Source organism: Monomorium pharaonis, chromosome 5, assembly GCF_013373865.1.
Source record: "Monomorium pharaonis isolate MP-MQ-018 chromosome 5, ASM1337386v2, whole genome shotgun sequence".
NCBI classification, from domain to species: domain Eukaryota; kingdom Metazoa; phylum Arthropoda; class Insecta; order Hymenoptera; family Formicidae; genus Monomorium; species Monomorium pharaonis.
Window position 1 is genome coordinate 20,650,726 of NC_050471.1, and position 19,607 is coordinate 20,670,332.

The 19,607-nt window shown below is 38.4% G+C and overlaps 1 protein-coding gene across 1 annotated transcript in view; it reads right to left on the bottom strand.

The window, feature by feature from the left end:
* LOC105834699 (putative epidermal cell surface receptor) overlaps positions 1 to 19,607 on the bottom strand; it is a 215,931-nt gene that overhangs the window by 184,959 nt on the left and 11,365 nt on the right. Inside the window, exon 2 of the mRNA XM_036286688.1 lies at positions 18,654 to 19,205. Within this exon, the coding sequence (XP_036142581.1) occupies positions 18,654 to 19,205 (552 nt within the window). The remainder of the gene's footprint in view (positions 1 to 18,653; positions 19,206 to 19,607) is intronic.

Sequence of the window (19,607 nt, forward strand, 5' to 3'; positions counted from 1 at the left end):
TTTTTTCAGGTGTATCCGTCAGTATGGCTGATTTACTACGTTTCTTCTTATTCACGTTTTTCTTACGAGGTGTAGCTTTAGGCAATGGTCGTACAATATGAGGTGATTTTGATAAACCACCTAAATCAGGTTGAGAACTTTTAATTTGTTGTGATATGTCTGAGTTCTGTTGTGAGCTTGTGGCTTCGATCAATAACAAAGAAGTGTTTTCTAAATCATCTGAAAGGGTTTTTTTTGGAAGGTTATTTTCTGAGGAAACTAAAGAAACTTCTCCTGCAGATCTTTCAGTATTATTTGCATTTTCTGTAGTTTCTAATCTGTCAGTAACGAAGCTGTCAAAAAATCATGATCCTGAAATATGTTGCGATTAAAGGGACAAATGCCACAAGATTTGAATTCTGCCATAATGTTAGAAGGGGTAGTAGCCAAGGGCTACTGTACTTGTAAAAGCTTTTGCAACTATAGCTGGGATATCATAAATATTCATTGTCGATCCCGGGTGATTCAGCATCCATTGATCAATTTCTGTATAAATGTATTTCTTCAATGGCCCAAAAACAGATCGGTCTAACGGCTACAAGCGGTGGGTACAATGTGGAGGAAACGAGAGCATAACTATTCCGCTTTCTTTGGCAAATTAGAGACCTTCGATGGAGAGATAAAATCCATGATTGTCCAGAAGTAACAAACTAGGTTTTTTCTTCAAAGACTTGACGTGATTGTGAAAACGTTTTAGAAATTGGACGAACAATTCTTCAGTCATCCAGCCTGAAGGATTACTCCCATCTTGGCAACCAGTTGGACACTTTAAAGTGGACACGTGGAAACACAAAAAAAGGTGGAATTGTATGCCTATTCCACCTACAGCAACAGCTAAAGTTACAAGCGAACCCGTTTCCACTGATGTGACAGCCCCTTTTTGTTTGAAATCACGACGGATGATCACTTTATTTGGTTTCTGTACGGTAGTAACTCCTGTTTCCAGATATCATATGGCTTAATATTATACCTTTCTAGGATACCTTGCAAATTATCAAAAAATTTGCCAACATTATATTTGTTGAAGCTGGTAGCACGTCCCAAACTTGTAGCTTTAGGTGTTCTTATGGATAAGTTTTTATGTCGACCTAAAAATGAAGTAAACCAGTCAGGGCCGGCTTGCTTGTTGGTCTCCCAAGACATTGGTATTTGCAAATTATTTTCCACGGTTAAAGTGTACGTCATTTTTCAAACTTTCTTCGGACCAAAATAGATGTCAGATACCTTTAACAAATAGTCTTCTAGTTGTTTTTCTTCTGAAAAGATCATCTGAAAAGATTTGTTTGTTTCTTTTATATCCAACTTTAGTGATAGGTGTCACATTGCTGCTACTAATTTCATCTTCTGTAAATTTCTTGCAATAGCGAGCAAGAGTGCGATAATTTACGTTAAAATCTTTAGTTATCGACCTAATAGATTTTTTATGTTGTTTTATTTCTCTTGCTGCTTGAAGCATTATTCTTGGAGACACGGCCTTGTTCAGTCTTTCTTTTGTATACGCGAGGCATTTCTGTGCAGTACTGTAACAAAAAAATAGCTTAATTATACTATTAATACAATAAACGTTATAAAAGGGTCGGTTGTCACATGTGACAAATAGGCTCAAATGGTCTGTGACAACTGGACCTAAACAGTAAAAATTTTTAACCTTAACAAAGGTCATTAAAATGTTTAAATATCAACAAATTTTACATTACATTATTGTAGTATTAAGTAAGTATTTCAAAAATAATCATAAGTATTTAAAGTTAAACAAATAATCATGTGTACTTACGTAATAATACTTCGTCGTTAAAGTTTATTTTCAACGCTTCAAAACATGTCACTGCACGTCCACTCTTTACGTCACGCCACAGCGAACTGGTAGTCCGTGGGGGGTACGGTAATGTGCGCATGCGTTTCTATGACGTGTTATTCGGCGCTTATGCGCAATAGTTTTTCTGTTATAACTCTTGTGACAACCTACCCGTGTTACAACCATACCCAGTCTCCCCTATTTCAACACTGTAAAAAACCGATTAAAAAAAAAATTGACTAAAACACTGCAATAAAATAATTGCAATACTAGTGTTTTAAAGATGGTACATAGTAGGATTATTTCAATACATGCCTGTAGTCCCAATATATACTACCATGCCATTTTTCCTTAAATTATGTCAATTTTGGAAAAAATACAAGATAAACAAATTTTTTTACTTTGCCAGCACTTTGTCTTAGCTGTTTAATTATTTTCAGTTATTAGACCATTACGCAATCAGTCAATAAAATTTAATCTACTCATTTATTTCTGTGAGTATAATTTAGGAGTTTTTATCTAGATAGCAGATAATGCCAATGTCTTAATATGTAATGTGTCCCAGTATATACCAGTTCCTTCTACTGCATTAAGATAAATATTTAATTATAAATATTACAATTGTTATATTTATGTATTATGTATTATATTAATATAAAATATAAAAATAACATAATAAATAACAATATAATAACATTTGTTTTGTAAAGTAAAAACAAGGCAAATAAGACAACCCTGTAAGATTTAAAGTTTTTCTCTACGGTTTTGGATCTGTAGTTTATTCCTATGCAATATTTTGCACTGAATCCAAATCTGGTTACAAAATCACTATATTACACCAGGATTTTGAGATATCCTAACCTAAAAGTACAAAGCGCTGCTTTAACCATATTTTGTCCTCTGTAAAATATGTAGATTTTTTAAATCAGCATTTGCATCAATTTTCTATTAAAATACCGTGTTTTACTTTTCAAACGGATTTTGGTTTATGCCGATCCGATTTTTTTCGCTAAAATATAGAATTTCAAAATTGAATTTCAAAATCTTCTTAAATTATAAAGGTACCTACAATACATTGTTTATCTTACAATGATCTATCTGTGATATTTAGATAAAACTTTGTACTTAAGATTTTTTATTCACTGATTATGAATCTAAAGCAAAAATTTTGACATTTAAAAAAATTAAGATAGCTATCCAATATGATGGATTTAATTTAAAAAATGTCAAAATTTTTGTTTCAGATTCGTAATCAGCAAATAATAAAATCGTTAAGAAGTTAGGCCACCTTGAAAATTTCCATCAAAAATCGATTTTTTTATTAAAAACATATCCTAGGGTCCTAGGGTATCAAAAATAATATGGCTGAAATAGCGGTAAATAAAAAAAATTTTTTTTATTTAAGAATATCAAATTTGGTCAAAACTGCATTTTTAAAGTCGCCAAGCAGCAGAACTCAAACAATTTTAAACTGATTTATTTCAAATTTAACAGTCTTTTAAACTAAATTATCTAAAGAAGTATACATGGATTTTATAATTCATTAAGTGTTTCTGAAGTTATTGAGCATTTCATACACAATTTTTTACAAAAAAAGCACTTTTTCTTCAAGTACTTACCATTTAATTAAAAATAAATATTTTGTTATATCTATGTGTACTTCTCTAGTAAATTTCATGTAGATAATGAAAATTTTTTGTTTTGCCCTACGATTAACTGGTGACGACTTCTACTACTTGCTGCGGAGAGTGTTTTTTTAAAAAAAGGCGCGTTGCACTCTGTGAGGCTATAGCTGCCATTTAAAAAAAATTAAAATTAAAAGTTTTTTATGTACTTCGAACCATGTAAAATAAAGTCTATTATTTTGATTTTGTATTTACTTTATTGTTTTTCTTTAAAGATTTTACAAAATTACATAATTTTTTAGGCTTTAAGGTGGTCTAATCTCTTAAGTATAAAGTTTTATCTATACTTGATTCTGCAAGAGACGCCGGAGTAGATAAGTTTTCGCCCGATTCACGCAGGAGCAATCCGCACTACATTTATTGCTCGCGGTGTTTGCCAGTGCTAATAACGCAACAAATAACGCGGGACTCCGCGCGGAATATTTGGCATGTTGATAGTTATTTAAATACCGTTGAACGGCTCAGTTTCATATTACATTTTTATTCTAATACTTAGTTAATTACTGGATGTTGTATTGACTCCGCAATGGCAGAGAAAACATGTCTGACTGAAAGAAGAAGACAGCGACTAGTAGGGGTCAATGTACGTGACACTGTGTGTGTGTCGACACACACAGAGTGTCTCGACATTTATATATGTGTATATATACATATGCGAGCAAGTTGACAAGTGTAACGCACGCAATAAACTTTCAAATAGCAATTTTCAAAAATTTTTGTCTCCGAAACTAGACATAGAAAGGTCGCACAAATTTTTCATTAGGGCTATAAGTACTATAATATATTATATAAAAAATTCAAGAAAATTAACCGAGCTTTTTTTTCATATAAATTGTGCAAGGTCCTTTATGATAATTTTTTTTAGTGCAAAATGACAGAGAATTTATAACTTTATTTATATATGTATATATAATTTGAAGTTAATGAAATTTTCAAAATATATCATGCCCGTAAAAACTTTATTGCGAAAGAAAAGAGACACGGTAATGTCTCGCGCCAAGTAAAAGCGCAGTGCGAGAGAGACTGTATATTTACGCAAGTGCGCGACTTGCGAGCGTCTGAGATTATCAAATCTCAATAACGGCTGAACCAATTGAGTTCTAATTAAGCTCAATCAAAAGGTTGGATTTGATTTGTATCAGAAAACTTGTCATTTTTTCGCTATGTTTTATACGAGTGGATATTGCAATGCGAATTCAGAAATATAAAATTTCTATTTAAGATACGTCGTTTTATGTCGAGTTCATACTAGCTCACGCTAATTGACTCTCGTCTAATCTGTTCTTATGCATATCTCAAGAACGATTGGAGATGCGAACTTGAGATAAGCACTAGTATCATCAGAACATTTTAGAGAGAGTTAATGTATATCTAAAATTATATAAATTAAATAATTACTCAATTAATTAAATCTGAAAATATCTATATCTTGAAAACGGTTGGAGATACGAACTTGGAATAAGCACTAGTATCATCGGAAGATTTCAGAGAGTCAATGCATGTCTAAAATTATCTAAAATTTGTGACAGTGCCCCGTAAAGACAGTTTCTACAGCGAACAACCGTCGTGCCGTCGATCATGGCGACAAGCGCAACGCGCCCACTTAAACGTTACCACGAATCAACGCAGTGCTCGCACCAGCGAGCACAAGACAACTGCCGTGCCGCGTCTAACAGGCCGCGCAAGCGCACCGGCGCCCATTCAAACGAAACGCGCGACGATCACCGAAGAAAGCGAAGAACCAATTCGTCCCGATAAGACAATTGGGAAACCCAAACATATCATGATCCTTCCCGACATCGTTCCCTCCACTGCCCGAGTGGAGGACGGGCCGCCACTTCCCTCGGGTATAAAAAGGGGGACAACGGGCAAGGATCGTCAGAATCTTCCTGACTCCATCAAGGCGCAGAGGTCTGAGAAATCGGCCTCGGCCTGGGATATACTGGCCACCTAAACGAAGTCACTTACCGTTCTTCCGAGACCGGGCTACCGAGGTGAGGGAATTACTCCTGACCCGGTCGGGATATACTGGCTAGTCTCCGTCCCCGAGAATATCCTTTACCTTCCCACCAGCTGTAAGGGTGTGGAAATCTCACCTTGACCAGGATCTACCGGTTAGCTGACTAAAAGTCCACCTTCCACGCATTTTTTCTTATCGAGACACCTGGTATCCCACACGCTCCGCGGTGGAAGCCGCCGCGCTCCGTGCCTTGCAACCGCGTCGCCGCACATGCGCCACAGCCGCGCCGACCAATCCCGAGCGTCGACATACCGCGTGATTAACCGCGGACCACCGTATCGCAGCCACGCTCGCCGACACCTCTCGGCACGTTATATTATTTGCGCAACCCTGATACTATTGTAAACCCTAATAACGCATTTTTACTAAATAAATACTTCATCTCAAATCACGTCGTGTCTCCGGATTCGTCTCTCCTCGCCTGCTCCGACTGACAGCTATCCACACTACCACCCGGGAGGACCAAGACGGGTCGTTACAAATTATGTAATATTATTTAATATATATTTTTACTTTAATATGTTTCAAATGTATAAAACTTTTTTTTTTCTATGTGTTTTTCCTATGAGCGAAGATATTGCAATGCAATTTTTAAAATGTAAATTTTTCATATAAGATTTTTTTTACGTAATAACATAAATTAAGGATAATTTCTTCCTCGATGTTATTAAGTACAGCTTCGCCACGGGATCCAAGCCCGGTTACAAGATCCCGGAGAAAAATATCAGAAATACTTAACCGACATCCTCACTATGATGAGACGCCCGAGGGGATACTGATCAGTCAGATACACTATACACTATATTAGAATATGCAACCTTGTTATAAAATATATGTCGGAACGTAGACCGCCCTAATAAATTGCTTCGATACGCGAAATATTTTGAGTTCCTTGAAGAGCAGAGCAAAGCCTGTCAATCCACCCGGAAAAATACATTCATTGCGGTGGGCACCAAAGACAAAAATAAGTGTTGCTAGCGATGTAAATAGTGAGGGTGCACTTGATTCGACTATCGGCGCATTCCCAAATTCTATTATCAATGCGGCAAGAATGGCATCATTACTAAGACTGCCATCCGCCACCGGAAAACGTTGGACAGACCGAGGCAAGCGCAGTCACGCCTCGACCCTATGAGTAAACTACAGCTCGCGATTATACCTCACGATCCGAATCAAGAAACAAATGTTTAATAAGGAGCGTCCGAAATGGCTACGCGTAAATTTGACCACGTTCGAAATGGCCACGTTCGAAACAGCCACGTTCGGAATGGCCACGGGAAATATTGCACGGAGTTCAATCTGCCCACATTCGAAGCGGTCACGTGCGAAACGGCCACGTCCGAAATGGCCACGTTCGGAACGGTCACGTTCGAAACGGCCACGTCCGGAATGGTCGCGGGAAATATTGCACGGAGTTCAATTTGCCCACGTTCGAAATGACCACGTTCCAAACGACCACGTCCGAAACGGCCACGTTCGAAATGACCACGTCCGAAATGGCCACGTTTGGAATGGCCACGTTCAGAGTGCCCCAGGATATATTGAGTGGCCTTCACTTGGACACAGTACAATTGAACACAGTGCAAATGGACACGGTGCAAATGAACACAAAATAATGTACACGTTTCAAATGGACACGGTTCATTTTGACACAGGAATTTTAGACACAGTAATTTTGTACACAGAAAAAATAAATTCTGGACAAATTACAATGTGGACACGATAAAAATGTATACCATGCAATTGGACACGTAAAATTTGTATACCGCAAAGTTGTACACTGCAAAGTTGTACACCGCAAACTTGAACACCGCAAAGTTGTACACTGCACACTTGTACACCGCAAACTTGTACATCGTGGTGTACAACTTTGCGATGTACAAGTTTGCGGTGTACAAGTTTACGGTGTACAAGTGTGCGGTGTACAAGTGTGCAGAAGATATGATTTCTGCGCATGCTCAAGTAAAACATACGTGGCCATTTCGAACGTAGCCATTTTGAACGTGATCATTCCAAACGTGGCCGTTTCGAACGTGGCCGACTCGAACGTAGTTATTACGAACGTGGTCATTTTGAACGTGACCATTTCGGACATAGCCGTTTCGGACGTGGTCGTTTCGAACGTGGGCAAATTAAACTCCGTGCAATATTTCTCGTGGCCATTTCAAACGTGGCCATTCCGAACGTAGCCGTTTCGAACGTGGTCAGTCCGAACGTAGCCATTTTAGACGTGGCCGTTTCGAACGTGGGCAAATTGAACTTCGTGCAATATATCCCGTGGCCATTCCGAATGTGGCCATTCCAAACGTGGCCGTTTTGAACGTGGTAATTCCGAACATGGCCATTTCGGACATAGCCGTTTCGGACGTGGTCGTTTCGAACATGGGCAAATTAAACTCTGTGCAATATTTCCCGTGGCCATTCCGAACGTAGCCGTTTCAAACGTGGCCATTTTGGACGTGGCCGTTTCGAGCGTGGTCAAATTTACGCGTTGCCATTTCGAACGTAGGCAAATTATATCCACTTTGTTTAATGCATTCCTCGATACATGATCGGCAACCTCATCCTTAAGTCCCAAGACGGTCGTTGGAATACGAAACAACAAGCTGCCGATAAAAACTGTTACCAGCAAGGTGCGTCTTGCGGATAGAACGTAGACATCCCAGGTTATATGACATTCCTTATCACGGTCGCCGATCGCCTACTTTGGCATGAAGTGCAAATTATGCCGAACTTGGACATCGAAGAATTAATTGGGGTTGACCTATAGGCTTGACTACACTTTGCGATACTTCCACCCCTGATACAACGTCACACCGAAAACCAAGCGCAATGTACATTTTAAACTCGGAAGGGATTACGTTGAGAGAAAAAGCGCAGCTCAAAGAATTCTTACAACAAAAATTACCAAAATTTCGGGGCGTTCGTGGACCCACTGACCAGATTTAACACATCATCTGGGTTAAAAACGCTCTATCGGTAAAACGATGTCGTCCAATTCGGTAATGCAAGCCATCATAGATGCCGAAGTTAAAGCTATGCTTCGTAATGGTAACCGATATTTAGTCCTTCAATAGTGCATGGAGCTTGTCCGTACTCATAATCAAGGAAAAGGACTGGCGATCGCGGTTTTGTATTAATTTCTAAAGGGTCAACAAAGTTGCCAAACGCGTTGCGCATTCATTGCCTCAAATCACGGCTACTTTTGACAAATTGCGCGGGGCACATTATCTAACAACATAAAACTTAAAGAATAAGTGCTGGCAAAAGCCACTCTACCCCGCCAGCCGTTTGGTTACCGCTTTTACCCTCTCGGACAAAGAATTTATGCAATTCCGAGTGATGCCTTTTGACTTCCACTTGGTGCTTGCGACATTCCAGGGCTTGTTAAACACTATCCTCGGGCCAGAACTCGAGACACGGTGCATTTGAATACAAAAAATTTTTATTAAAAATGTACACTAGTTATTTGTACATGTAAAGTTTGCGCACCCTTTATTTGCACGAAACATGCTCATCGTTTATTTGGATACGTATGGTGTGCAAATAAGCGGTGTGCATTTTCTCGTATTCAAATGAACGGTGCGCTTTTTTAATTTTATATGCTTTCAACTTTATCCTCACGCATTCATCGATAATATCGGCACGCGTAATTATCGATAAAATGGACAGGCAACCCGTCATACTGCATTGTATTCAAAAGGAGCGATGCACTTGCACACGGTTCAAATGGACACGGTGCTTTTGCACACAGTGCATTTGCACACTGTGCATTTGGACACAAAAGAAGTTTTATTAAAAATGTACACCAGTTATATGCACACGTAAAATTTGACCACCGGATATTTGCACACGAAAAAATGCCCACCGTTCACTTGGACACGTAAAAGTTGCACATCATTCATTTGCACACCGCTCACTTGCACACCATTCACTTGCACACCGTTCACTTGTCCACTACTCATTTGCACACCAAGAAATGCGCACCGATCATTTGCACACGGAAAGATGCACACCAATTATTTGCACACGGAAAGATGCGCACTGATTATTTGCACACGAAAAGATGCACACTGATCATTTGCACACCGAAAGATACACCGTTCAATTGCACAACGTTCAATCAAACGCATATTAAATATTCATACACATTATGGCTGCGTTTGCAATGTTTACATGGGTTAGCGACTTAAACGGGGTGGGCGCGGGAGGGGGGCCGAGGCCCCCCCCCCGTGTGTGTGTGTGTGTGTGTGTGTGTGTGTGTGTGTGTGTGTGTGTGTGTGTGTGTGTGTGTGTGTGTGTGTGTGTGTGTAAAGCATTCACTGCACCACATGGGTTTGCGATTTAAATGGTGTGCAATTAAACGGTGTGCAACTGAGCGGTGTACAAATAAACGGTGTCCAAAAGCACCGTGTCCAAATGAACGATGTGCATCTTTCCGTGTGCAAATGATTAGTGCGCACCTTTCTGTGTGCAAATAATCAGTGTGCAAATGATCAATGCGCATCTTTCCGTGTGCGAATGATCGGTGCGCATTTCTTGGTGTACAAATGAGTGATGGGCAAGTGAACGGTGTGCTAGTGAAGTGAATGGTGTGCAAGTGAGCGGTGTGGAAATGAATGGTGTGCAACTTTTACGTGTCCAAGTGAACGGTGGTTATTTTTTTGTGTGCAAATATCCGGTGGTCAAATTTTACGTGTGTATATAACTGGTGTACATTTTTAATAAAATTTCTTTTGTGTCCGAATTCACAGTGTGCAAATGCACCGTGTGCAAATGCACCGTGATCATTTGAACCGTGCGCAAGATATCATGTCCAAATGCACCGTGTCCATTTATACCGTGTCTAAATAAGCCCGTATTCAGGTGCAATAGCCGGTAAGACCTTAAACTATTCCCTTCCTTGCCCGATACCGATTCTAACACAAGCGACAGGGATTCATAATATTCAGCTAAACAAGAATCTATCAGGACAGATCAAAACTGACTCACTTCAATAACAGCCGTGGAGCATAATGAAGATATCCTAGTACCTCATCAATGCACTCATAGGATAGGCCAAAACCTACGATCTTGGACACCCTCGGGTAAGACGGCAGACGTGCAGTCTCAACTGCAAGGATATCCGACAACACCGAGAGCCCAGCAATCCGGGTAGTGATAGTCGGTTACCGAAACAGCCACCTTGTACAGCCATCCGATCATTGCGTGCAAGTACAATACGCATAGCTCATACAGACGCCACCAGCCGTGTCATGACTTCTGGCCGTGACAAAGAAAGTTTCTTGGGTCACCTTAGAGGCGCTCCAGGTGTACGGGCCCGTATTACCGCTGCCAATTCGGTTAGCGGTAGAGCCAGGAGTTATAGTAGACGTCCCTCATTTTGCCATTAATATAAGCCGACAATACAAGGCATGGTTTGGAAACCGGCAATAGCACCTACGCTTCGATCCAGTAGGACGATTGCGATCCTATAAGGAGAAATCGTACTTCAAGAATTCTTAAAAAGTGCCTCAAATTCACATACTATGCTACGAGAGGAGTGGTGTAACGAAGCCTCCAAGCACGTTCCGAAGAACATCAACATCGGGTGGCCGGACCGTTCAACCGTCGGGCCATAACGTAGGCACGAGATCCGTCCTAAACACTTTTAAAATAAAGCCGTTGTCCTCAAAGCTACGGCTCGCGCGCGCGATGCTTATTCGTGCACATAGCATTCCGAGAGGGATGCTAAAAGCCGAATCATTCTAGACGTGGTCGGAAAAGGTCGAATCTTCGCCCAGAGCAATATATAAAAAGTCGCGCTGAAATTGAGAAAGACACTTTTTTTTCCATCAGCATTCGGCAAACTGATCCGCTGGACATCGACTCTTGAAGAGCCTCCCGGAGTAAAGAGTCAGGGTATTCTCTGCCTTGACTGAGCATTCTCGGTTCTATCCCACCTTTCCTAAGAATCTCCGAATCGGCAAAACTAGAGAAAGTTCTGAAACGGAAGTTCCATGGTGAAGAGTTGTTTACCTCGACTGAATTATCATCGGTAGAATCGTCCCGTTTTGTAAAACGCCCAATTTCTTTCGCAGAAACATCGCTGCAATTCTTAGAATCGTGCCAGGAGATCACATTACACCCTGCGGCGCCGCGACTTCCATCACCGATCTCGTACGCCTCACCACTGGCCGGCGGCAAGGCCGCTATCGCGCGCTGAATAACGTACGCGACCAAAACGATACGTACCGTGTAACAGCTGACTGACAAAATTACAATAGCGCGACCTTCGCAAGAAGCATTGTATATATACTGATCGACAAAATTATCGCATACAAAAATTTGTGTTGAAATTTTGCATAACTTCAAATAAGTATAAAACCCCGAAAAATCATCGCATTTTTATTTTTTAAAAAGCATTTTAAAATTTGAACTCTTTACTTTCAAATAAATTTTTAATTATCTTTTTTTCACAAAAAGACAATGATAAAGCTTGACCCATCAAAACTATTATCTAGCTATTATAAACTACAGGACAAAATTAGAGGAACAAAAGTTTGAAGTAGCGCCATGTTCGTAAAAGTTGAGCAAAAAATCTGAATTTTTTATATAATATAGCCCAAAGTATTGATTGACCCATGCAAAATCTCCCCGCTGTGGGTCCAGTAGTTTCGGAGTTATATCCCTCGAAGCAACTTCCGGTCAAAAACTAAAGTTGCAAGGTTGTAACTTGGAAAGTACAGGATAATCTGATACGAAAAACGAATCAGAAAAATTCAGAAATGGGCTAAGCCGGTTCTGTAAATGTCGCTCAGAGTGTCCCTGGTGCGCCCTAATACCCCCATCCCTTTTCAACTCTGATTCGCAACCCCTTAGGACTGACAGTGGTGACAGCATTTTGCGTCGCGTCCGTCCAACCGAGGACAACTCTCTAGCACGGCTTGGCTTTAAAACCATTACATATCGAAGGTCTCACCTTTCTATGACCCTTACCACCCCGCGAGGGTGAGTTGGACAACCATCTCTAACACTAATCAGCACCCGCACGTGCCTTTATGCGTCCGGAAAATTCGGAAATGGGCTAAGCCGGTTCTGTAAGTGTCGCTCAGAGTGTCCCTGATGCGCCCTGATACCCCCATCCCTTTTCAACCTTTATTCGCAACCCCTTAGGACTGACAGCGTTTTGCGTCGCGTCCGTTCAACCGAGGACAATTCTCTAGCACCGCTTGGCTTTAAAACTGTTAAATGTCAAAGGTCTCACCTTTCTATGACCCTTACCATCCCGCGAGGGCGGGTTAGGCAACTACCCCTAACACACCAATTTCTTTGTTTTGCTTTAACAATGTTCGGCTGTCCCACAAGCAACATAAAAAAACAAAAAATATGAGAAAATGTGAGATTACATAAAAAAGTAATGCGTTTTTTAAAGGAAACGGAAAGAGCAACCAGGAATAAACAGAACGCAGACGAAGAGTCAGCTGGAAGAGGCATGAAAGCAAAGAAAGATGCATATAGGGAAAATCTAGAAAGAGAAGGAAACCTAATACAAAAGGAGGGGATAAAAAGAAAATGGCTGGAGAGAATAAGGATTTTTTAAATCTCGAATGCAAGTCGTGCTCTGAAGCGATCACTTGTAGCCTAGCGCAACCGCAACTCCCTGTCCGACTGAAGGAGTAGCAGGTAGAGATTAAAAGGGGTGGGTTTTGTGCGTGGTTAGGAAGGAGTGCCAGAGACCTCTACAGGTGCGATTCGAACCATTTCCGAATTTTCCGGACGCATGGAAGCACCTGCGGGTGTTAATTAATGTTAGGGGTGGTTGCCCAATCCACCCTCGCGGGATGGTAAGGGTCATAGAGAGGTAAGACCTTCGACATTTAACGGTTTTAAAGCCAAGCGGTGCTAGAGAATTGTCCTCGGTTGGACGGACGCGACGCAAAACGCTGTCACCACTGTCAGTCCTAAAGGATTGCGAATCAGGGTTGAAAAAGGATGGGGGTATCAGGGCACACCAGGGACACTCTGAGCGACACCTACAGAACTGGCTTAGCCCATTTCCGAATTTTTCTGGTTCGTTTTTTGCATCAAATTGTCCTGTACTTTCCAAGTTACAACCTTGCAACTTTAGTTTTTGACCGGAAGTTGCTTCGAGGGGTATAACTCCGAAACTACTGGACCCACAGTGGAGAGATTTTGCAGGGGTCAAATCAACACTTTGGGCTATATCATATAAAAAAATCAGATTTTTTTGCTCAACTTTTACGAACATGGCGCTACTTCAAACTTTTGTTCCTCTAATTTTGTCCTGTAGTTTATATGGGTTTGTATGGGTTTAATTTTAAAAGCATTGAGATTTTAGAAGCACTGTTTTGGAGTAATATATGAAATTTATTTGCATGATGTATATGAGATTTATTATGATTATTACATTATGATATTTATTAAAAAATACCTAATAGTATCTAAGGACACCTTTACTAAAACAGTTTGGTAGAAAATTTTCCAAAAAATTGGTTAAATATAATAGTTCCTTTTTAGATTATCGATGGATCTATAAAGGTCTGAAATCTGAATGCTTAAAACATTCCTCTTCAGTCTAAAAATTAATTTATTTAATTTATGAATTAATTTATGATCATCACGTGAAATTCAGTGCAATAAAAATGAAATGTGGCTTAGGGCCACATTACGTCACTGCGCCTCAGCGACCAATTCCAGCGCCGCATTCCAATTCCTGCCGCGATCAACCGCCACCATCAGTCCGGGTACCGCTCGATCGACGCACGCACCGTGCACACCGCCGCAACCAATCCGAGCACCGCACGGACATCGGCCACACGCGGACGCACACGCACTGCCGACGATCGTCACCAGCATATATTACGAATATACCTCGCATTACGAGATCACAAAGTGTATATATTAGCATAAAGCACTGTACATTATTAGCGTAGGGCTTATTATTTGTTACTCATTACTGATTACTTTATAATAAACCACATTTAAAACGAATACCGCCTGTTTTCTCACTTATTCGAGCCTACCGCCCGGACCCCGAATCCCGCGGCTATCCGTAGCCAGTCAGTACACGAGATCCACGGTTACAAGACTTTGGCTTTTTTATCATCTTTGATAATTTGGACGATCCAGAGTTAGGTCAGTGTAATCGAGCAACCCAGCTTAAATTAAAAAGTGAAGATTCTTATTAAAAAATTCTATGTGAGAATTTGTGCAGGACTAAAAGTGAAAACTTTTCACTGGGTCCATTTTATTCGGGATAGCCCATTAGAGTTTCAGAAACCAAGACAGACCAGGAGCCGTCGGAGAGACATCTGTCCAAAATCAGCACAGGGCAACCAAGTTATCAAACCATTAAAATTTAAATCGGGTTTTCCTTTCCTTTCTTTGAATAATTTATATAAATCAAATTAAAGTGGAAAATCCATTTCCACTGGCTTTTTTTCGGCTTCCTAAGTGTAATCGCCGGAACAAAAGACGATCTTAGTCTGTCCATAGCGCAATCACATCAACTGAACCCGCGCTCTTTTGGATACACTCTATAAAGAATCTTAACCTGCTAAGAAATCCTTTCTCTACCCACATATCTTCGAAGATCCCGAGTGCAATCCTCGAACACTCCCCTCCTTCTCGATCTCTCCTTAGCCCATCGTATTCTTTGGTAAGTTTTACCGAAGAGTGTCCAAGAATCACTCCTCCTGAATCCTCGCCAGTCCATCCATTGGAGGAAATCAAGATTTCTTTCTCTTGCGAACTTCACTTCTAGCGTACAGTTTCTGAAGAAAATAATCGCTCCAGCATTCCGTTTTTATTATTTTAATGTTCCCAGCAATTCTTCAAAATTTTTAATATGGCAGTTTCTTACAAAATCCGATCTAGTACTATTAGTATAAACACTCGATAAATTTTGGCCCAATAGACCAAGATGTTTTACTTTCATTGTCAGTGGTATTTATTCTTAACCCCGCTGAGTACACTCTTGTTTTATTTCCAAACTGTCTTTCGCTGTACCTACAAATTTCTTTTACAATTTTTTCTCTACCGCTATTCTGAAGAAAATAGAGTAAAGAGAAAAATTATGAAAATAAACACACATACAAATCCTCTGGTCTGTTATCAAATTTATGTAACTGACACACTGCGAAATATAATTGTTTAATTGCAAAATATAATTCCGAATTCACATTTTGCTAATTGTAGCTAAACATAATATGTAGCTAAACATACCGACAATTTTTATAAATTAATATAATGCTCTCCATCTATATATATATGTATATATATATATATATATATATATATATATATGTTAATAATAAACATTTATATAAATTTTTATATCAAAATTTTATTGATTTTTAAATTTTAAATGGCCTTTCCTCATTTTTCGAACTGAGATGACGCGAAGTTCATTCTCGAATTAAAGTAATTAAACTTGACTCAAAACTTGACTCGTGTCAGGACGTTGACTCAAAACTCCGGGTCATAAATAAAAGCGCTCAACTCGTGGCACGCACTCTTAAAGTGTGACCACGGGCAGAAGTTTGTTTACGTCCTTCTTTGCCTTATCTTTCCCTTTGTCTCCTATGAAATAAGAATCCTTCTTGAAGACTAGACATAACAATATATCTAATTTTGATTTATTCTTTGGTGATATTTGGTGATATTCTTTGGGTATATTGTGCCAACACATATTATGCATAAATTTTGTTTTTTATGTACATACATAAGTTTTGTTATATTTTTGCTGCATTGCTTTTAATATGTAATGACGGAGTAACTGCTGAATTTTTTCTATGTTTGGTAAGCTGAAACAGCAAATTGTGTTTGATTGCTGACCAATTTTTACCAATATAATATACAGGGTGTCCCAAATCTGGTGTGCAATACTTCATGGAAAGATAGACGGGATCGAGATGAACATAAAAATCCAATATAGTCTTGGTTAGGTCTATCAATAATCAAGATATAAATTTTTTAATTTATGCGAATGAGAGCGCGCCTTGCGCGCCGAAGCAAGGGCTCGAGCCGCTCGAGCCATAGCACGGCCTACTCTCTCTCTCTCTCTCTCTTTCTCCCTCTTTCCCTCTCAAACACTACGTAGTACACAAATACAATAAATATTACCACGTTTAACAACATTAGTTTGTACTATTCTACTTTCATTATGTGTGTAAATTGAATAAAATTTTAACAATTATCATTTCTTTATATTTTTAGTATTACACACGATCGAAAAAAAAATTATCAAAAATTATCACTAAAACTGCGATAAATAATCAGCACGATACTTTCTTTCTGAGTTTCGTATCGTGTTTAATGTTAAAAATGTTAAAAAATAGTAATTTTGTTAAAAAAATTTTATATGACATTTAATGAAACTCTAATAATATTGATTGGAACTGTTGTTGAAAATGACATTTATCGTGTTTCTGTAAATACTTTAGAGGGAAAGATATTCTGCTAACTTCGCGAAATACATCTTTTTATCTTTGTCTTTTTAATATAAAAATTGTAGCAACGTTCTGCTTTATTTAATTACACATAATGAAAGTAGAATAGTACAAACTAATGTTGTTAAACGTGGTAATATTTATTGTATTTGTGTACTACGTAGTGCTTGAGGGGGAAAGAGGGAGAAAGAGAGAGAGAGAGAGAGAGAGAGAGAGAGAGAGAGAGAGAGAGAGAGAGAGAGAGAGGTGTCATACTAAAATGCGCGAAATACTTATCCATAGTATGTTACACTCTTTGTAATAACACTGAAAAATATTCCCTCTTGATGTAACGATTTCACGATAGCTTAGGCGCGATGCTACGATAATTATGCTTAAAAATTAATGTTTAATATCATGTATTGTTAATACAACGAAGGATTTTCTTTTATAACCATAGAAAACTTACAGTTTCTTCTACCTTTAATTGCATTATTAATTACGACAGATTTTCAGTGACTTATAATGTATTAACGATAGAAGAAACTCGAAGTTCTCTATCATATACAAGAGAAAATCCTTTGTAGTTAACCATACTAACGATACTTGACATAACATTGATCTCTGATTACCTATAATTACCGTAGAAGTCGCATCGAATAATTTATCCTGAAGTCCTTAGATCAAACGTGAATATTTTTCTATCGTGTTATTTTACAAAGAGTGTATATTAGGGATAGTATTTCGTGCATTTTGTAATTTTCTAATAAGATGGTTACGAAAAGAGAATGTATAAAGAATCAATCGTGATAAATCTTCGTTAATTGAATATTCCATAAAAAACGATAAGAGAATTTGATGCGGCAAATATTATATTATTTGCAGGATTCATACGTTTCCATCGCTTTCTCTCTTTTGACTTTCTTATTTACAGAAGTTTATTACGATTTAAATTTGTCATATTTTTATTAATAATTTATAATCTTGTCATGTAATCGCGAGTATGCGTAGCAGCCATCGACGCGAGCTTAGGCGCGGTGCGGCGAGACGTGGGAACGGCGACGACGCCACGCTTCTCCTTCTTCCCCCCGCCGCCGCCGGCAGCCAATGCTTGAGACAGTAGGCCGTGCTATGGCTCGAGCGGCTCGAGCCCTTCCTTCGGCGCGCAAGGCGCGCTCTCATTCGCATAAATTAAAAAATTTATATCTTGATTATTGATAGACCTAACCAAGACTATATTGGATTTTTATGTTCATCTCGATCCCGTCTATCTTTCCATGAAGTATTGCACACCAGATTTGGGACACCCTGTATATTAAAAATTTATAATTTATGCACAGTTCACGTTTGATTATCTGGGTCCATAATGTAAATAATACTTTTTTAAATTAATTTTTTATTTAATTTAATTTAATCTTAATGTAACGTTTAACTGAAATTTTATTCATATAACTTTAATTAAATTAATTTTATAACCCATTAGGACTTTAACTTAATTTAACTAAAATGAGATTAACTTACATAATTCTATATTTTATATATAATAATCTAACAATTTTCTCCATTTTTCTGCATAAAGTTAAAATTAATAGTTAAATTAATAATAGTTAATTAAATAATAATTAAATTAATAGTTATTAAAAAATCGGTATTCATTACTAATGTCATTCCATAATGCTTACCTTCAACTTCTTTATCATCTTCGTCCATACTGATGTCACTGAGATCCGTGATATTAGCATGCAATGAGTTTATTGGCTCTGAGGCAGTAACGTTTAAGTCTCTTCCTTTTGATGATATTGTTTCTTCTGTCATTTGAACTCCAGTTGAGCTATGCATATCGTGGACAGTAAAATTGCTCGATGGTGTTGTCGTAGCAGTTATCGGTATTCCACGAAGAAGGAATGGAAGAATTGTTACACTCGTAGTGTCCATAGGCTTTAGTGTTGTTAAAGATTGATTGCCTTGTATTGAAATTGTCATGGGTGAAACTGATGATATCGTTGAATCGTCGGAATCCATATATAAAGTCCTCCTAGAATCATCATCCTTGATGATGGGTTTTTGGTATTTCTGATCGCCTTTGACTTTAAAATCGACAAGTTTTTTTTTAGTTTCAACTGTAACTTTGATGTCAGCTTCTTTTGTTGGATATATGCTTCTCAATTCTGTTGTATCATTCCACCATTCTGAACGAAAAGGTTGCACTCTTAGAATATCTTCACTATTGGTGCCTATAAGTGAAAAGAAAGGCTGCTTAGAAAATTTGAGTATTTAGTAAAAATATTAAACATTTTATTTCTTTAATCCTTCGTTATCACTTCTATTACGTAACACAATTGTCACATTGAGTCCAACGGATCCTGCATAAAATTCGTTTATGCGTAATTCAAAAACTATTAAAAATATTAATATAAAAAGTTTAACAATATACTTTAAGGCTTAGAGAACATATTTTAGTTATTTACATATTAAAGTTTAATTATTTAAATAGTTCAAAAGTGCTAAAATAAAAAATTTAGAACGTTGTAATTTTTTTGAAAAAAATCCTCCATTGAAAAGATGAGATGAAAATCCAGATGGTTATCCACATGTATGTGGATTTTAGATGGTTTTGTATGGAATCCATATGGAGT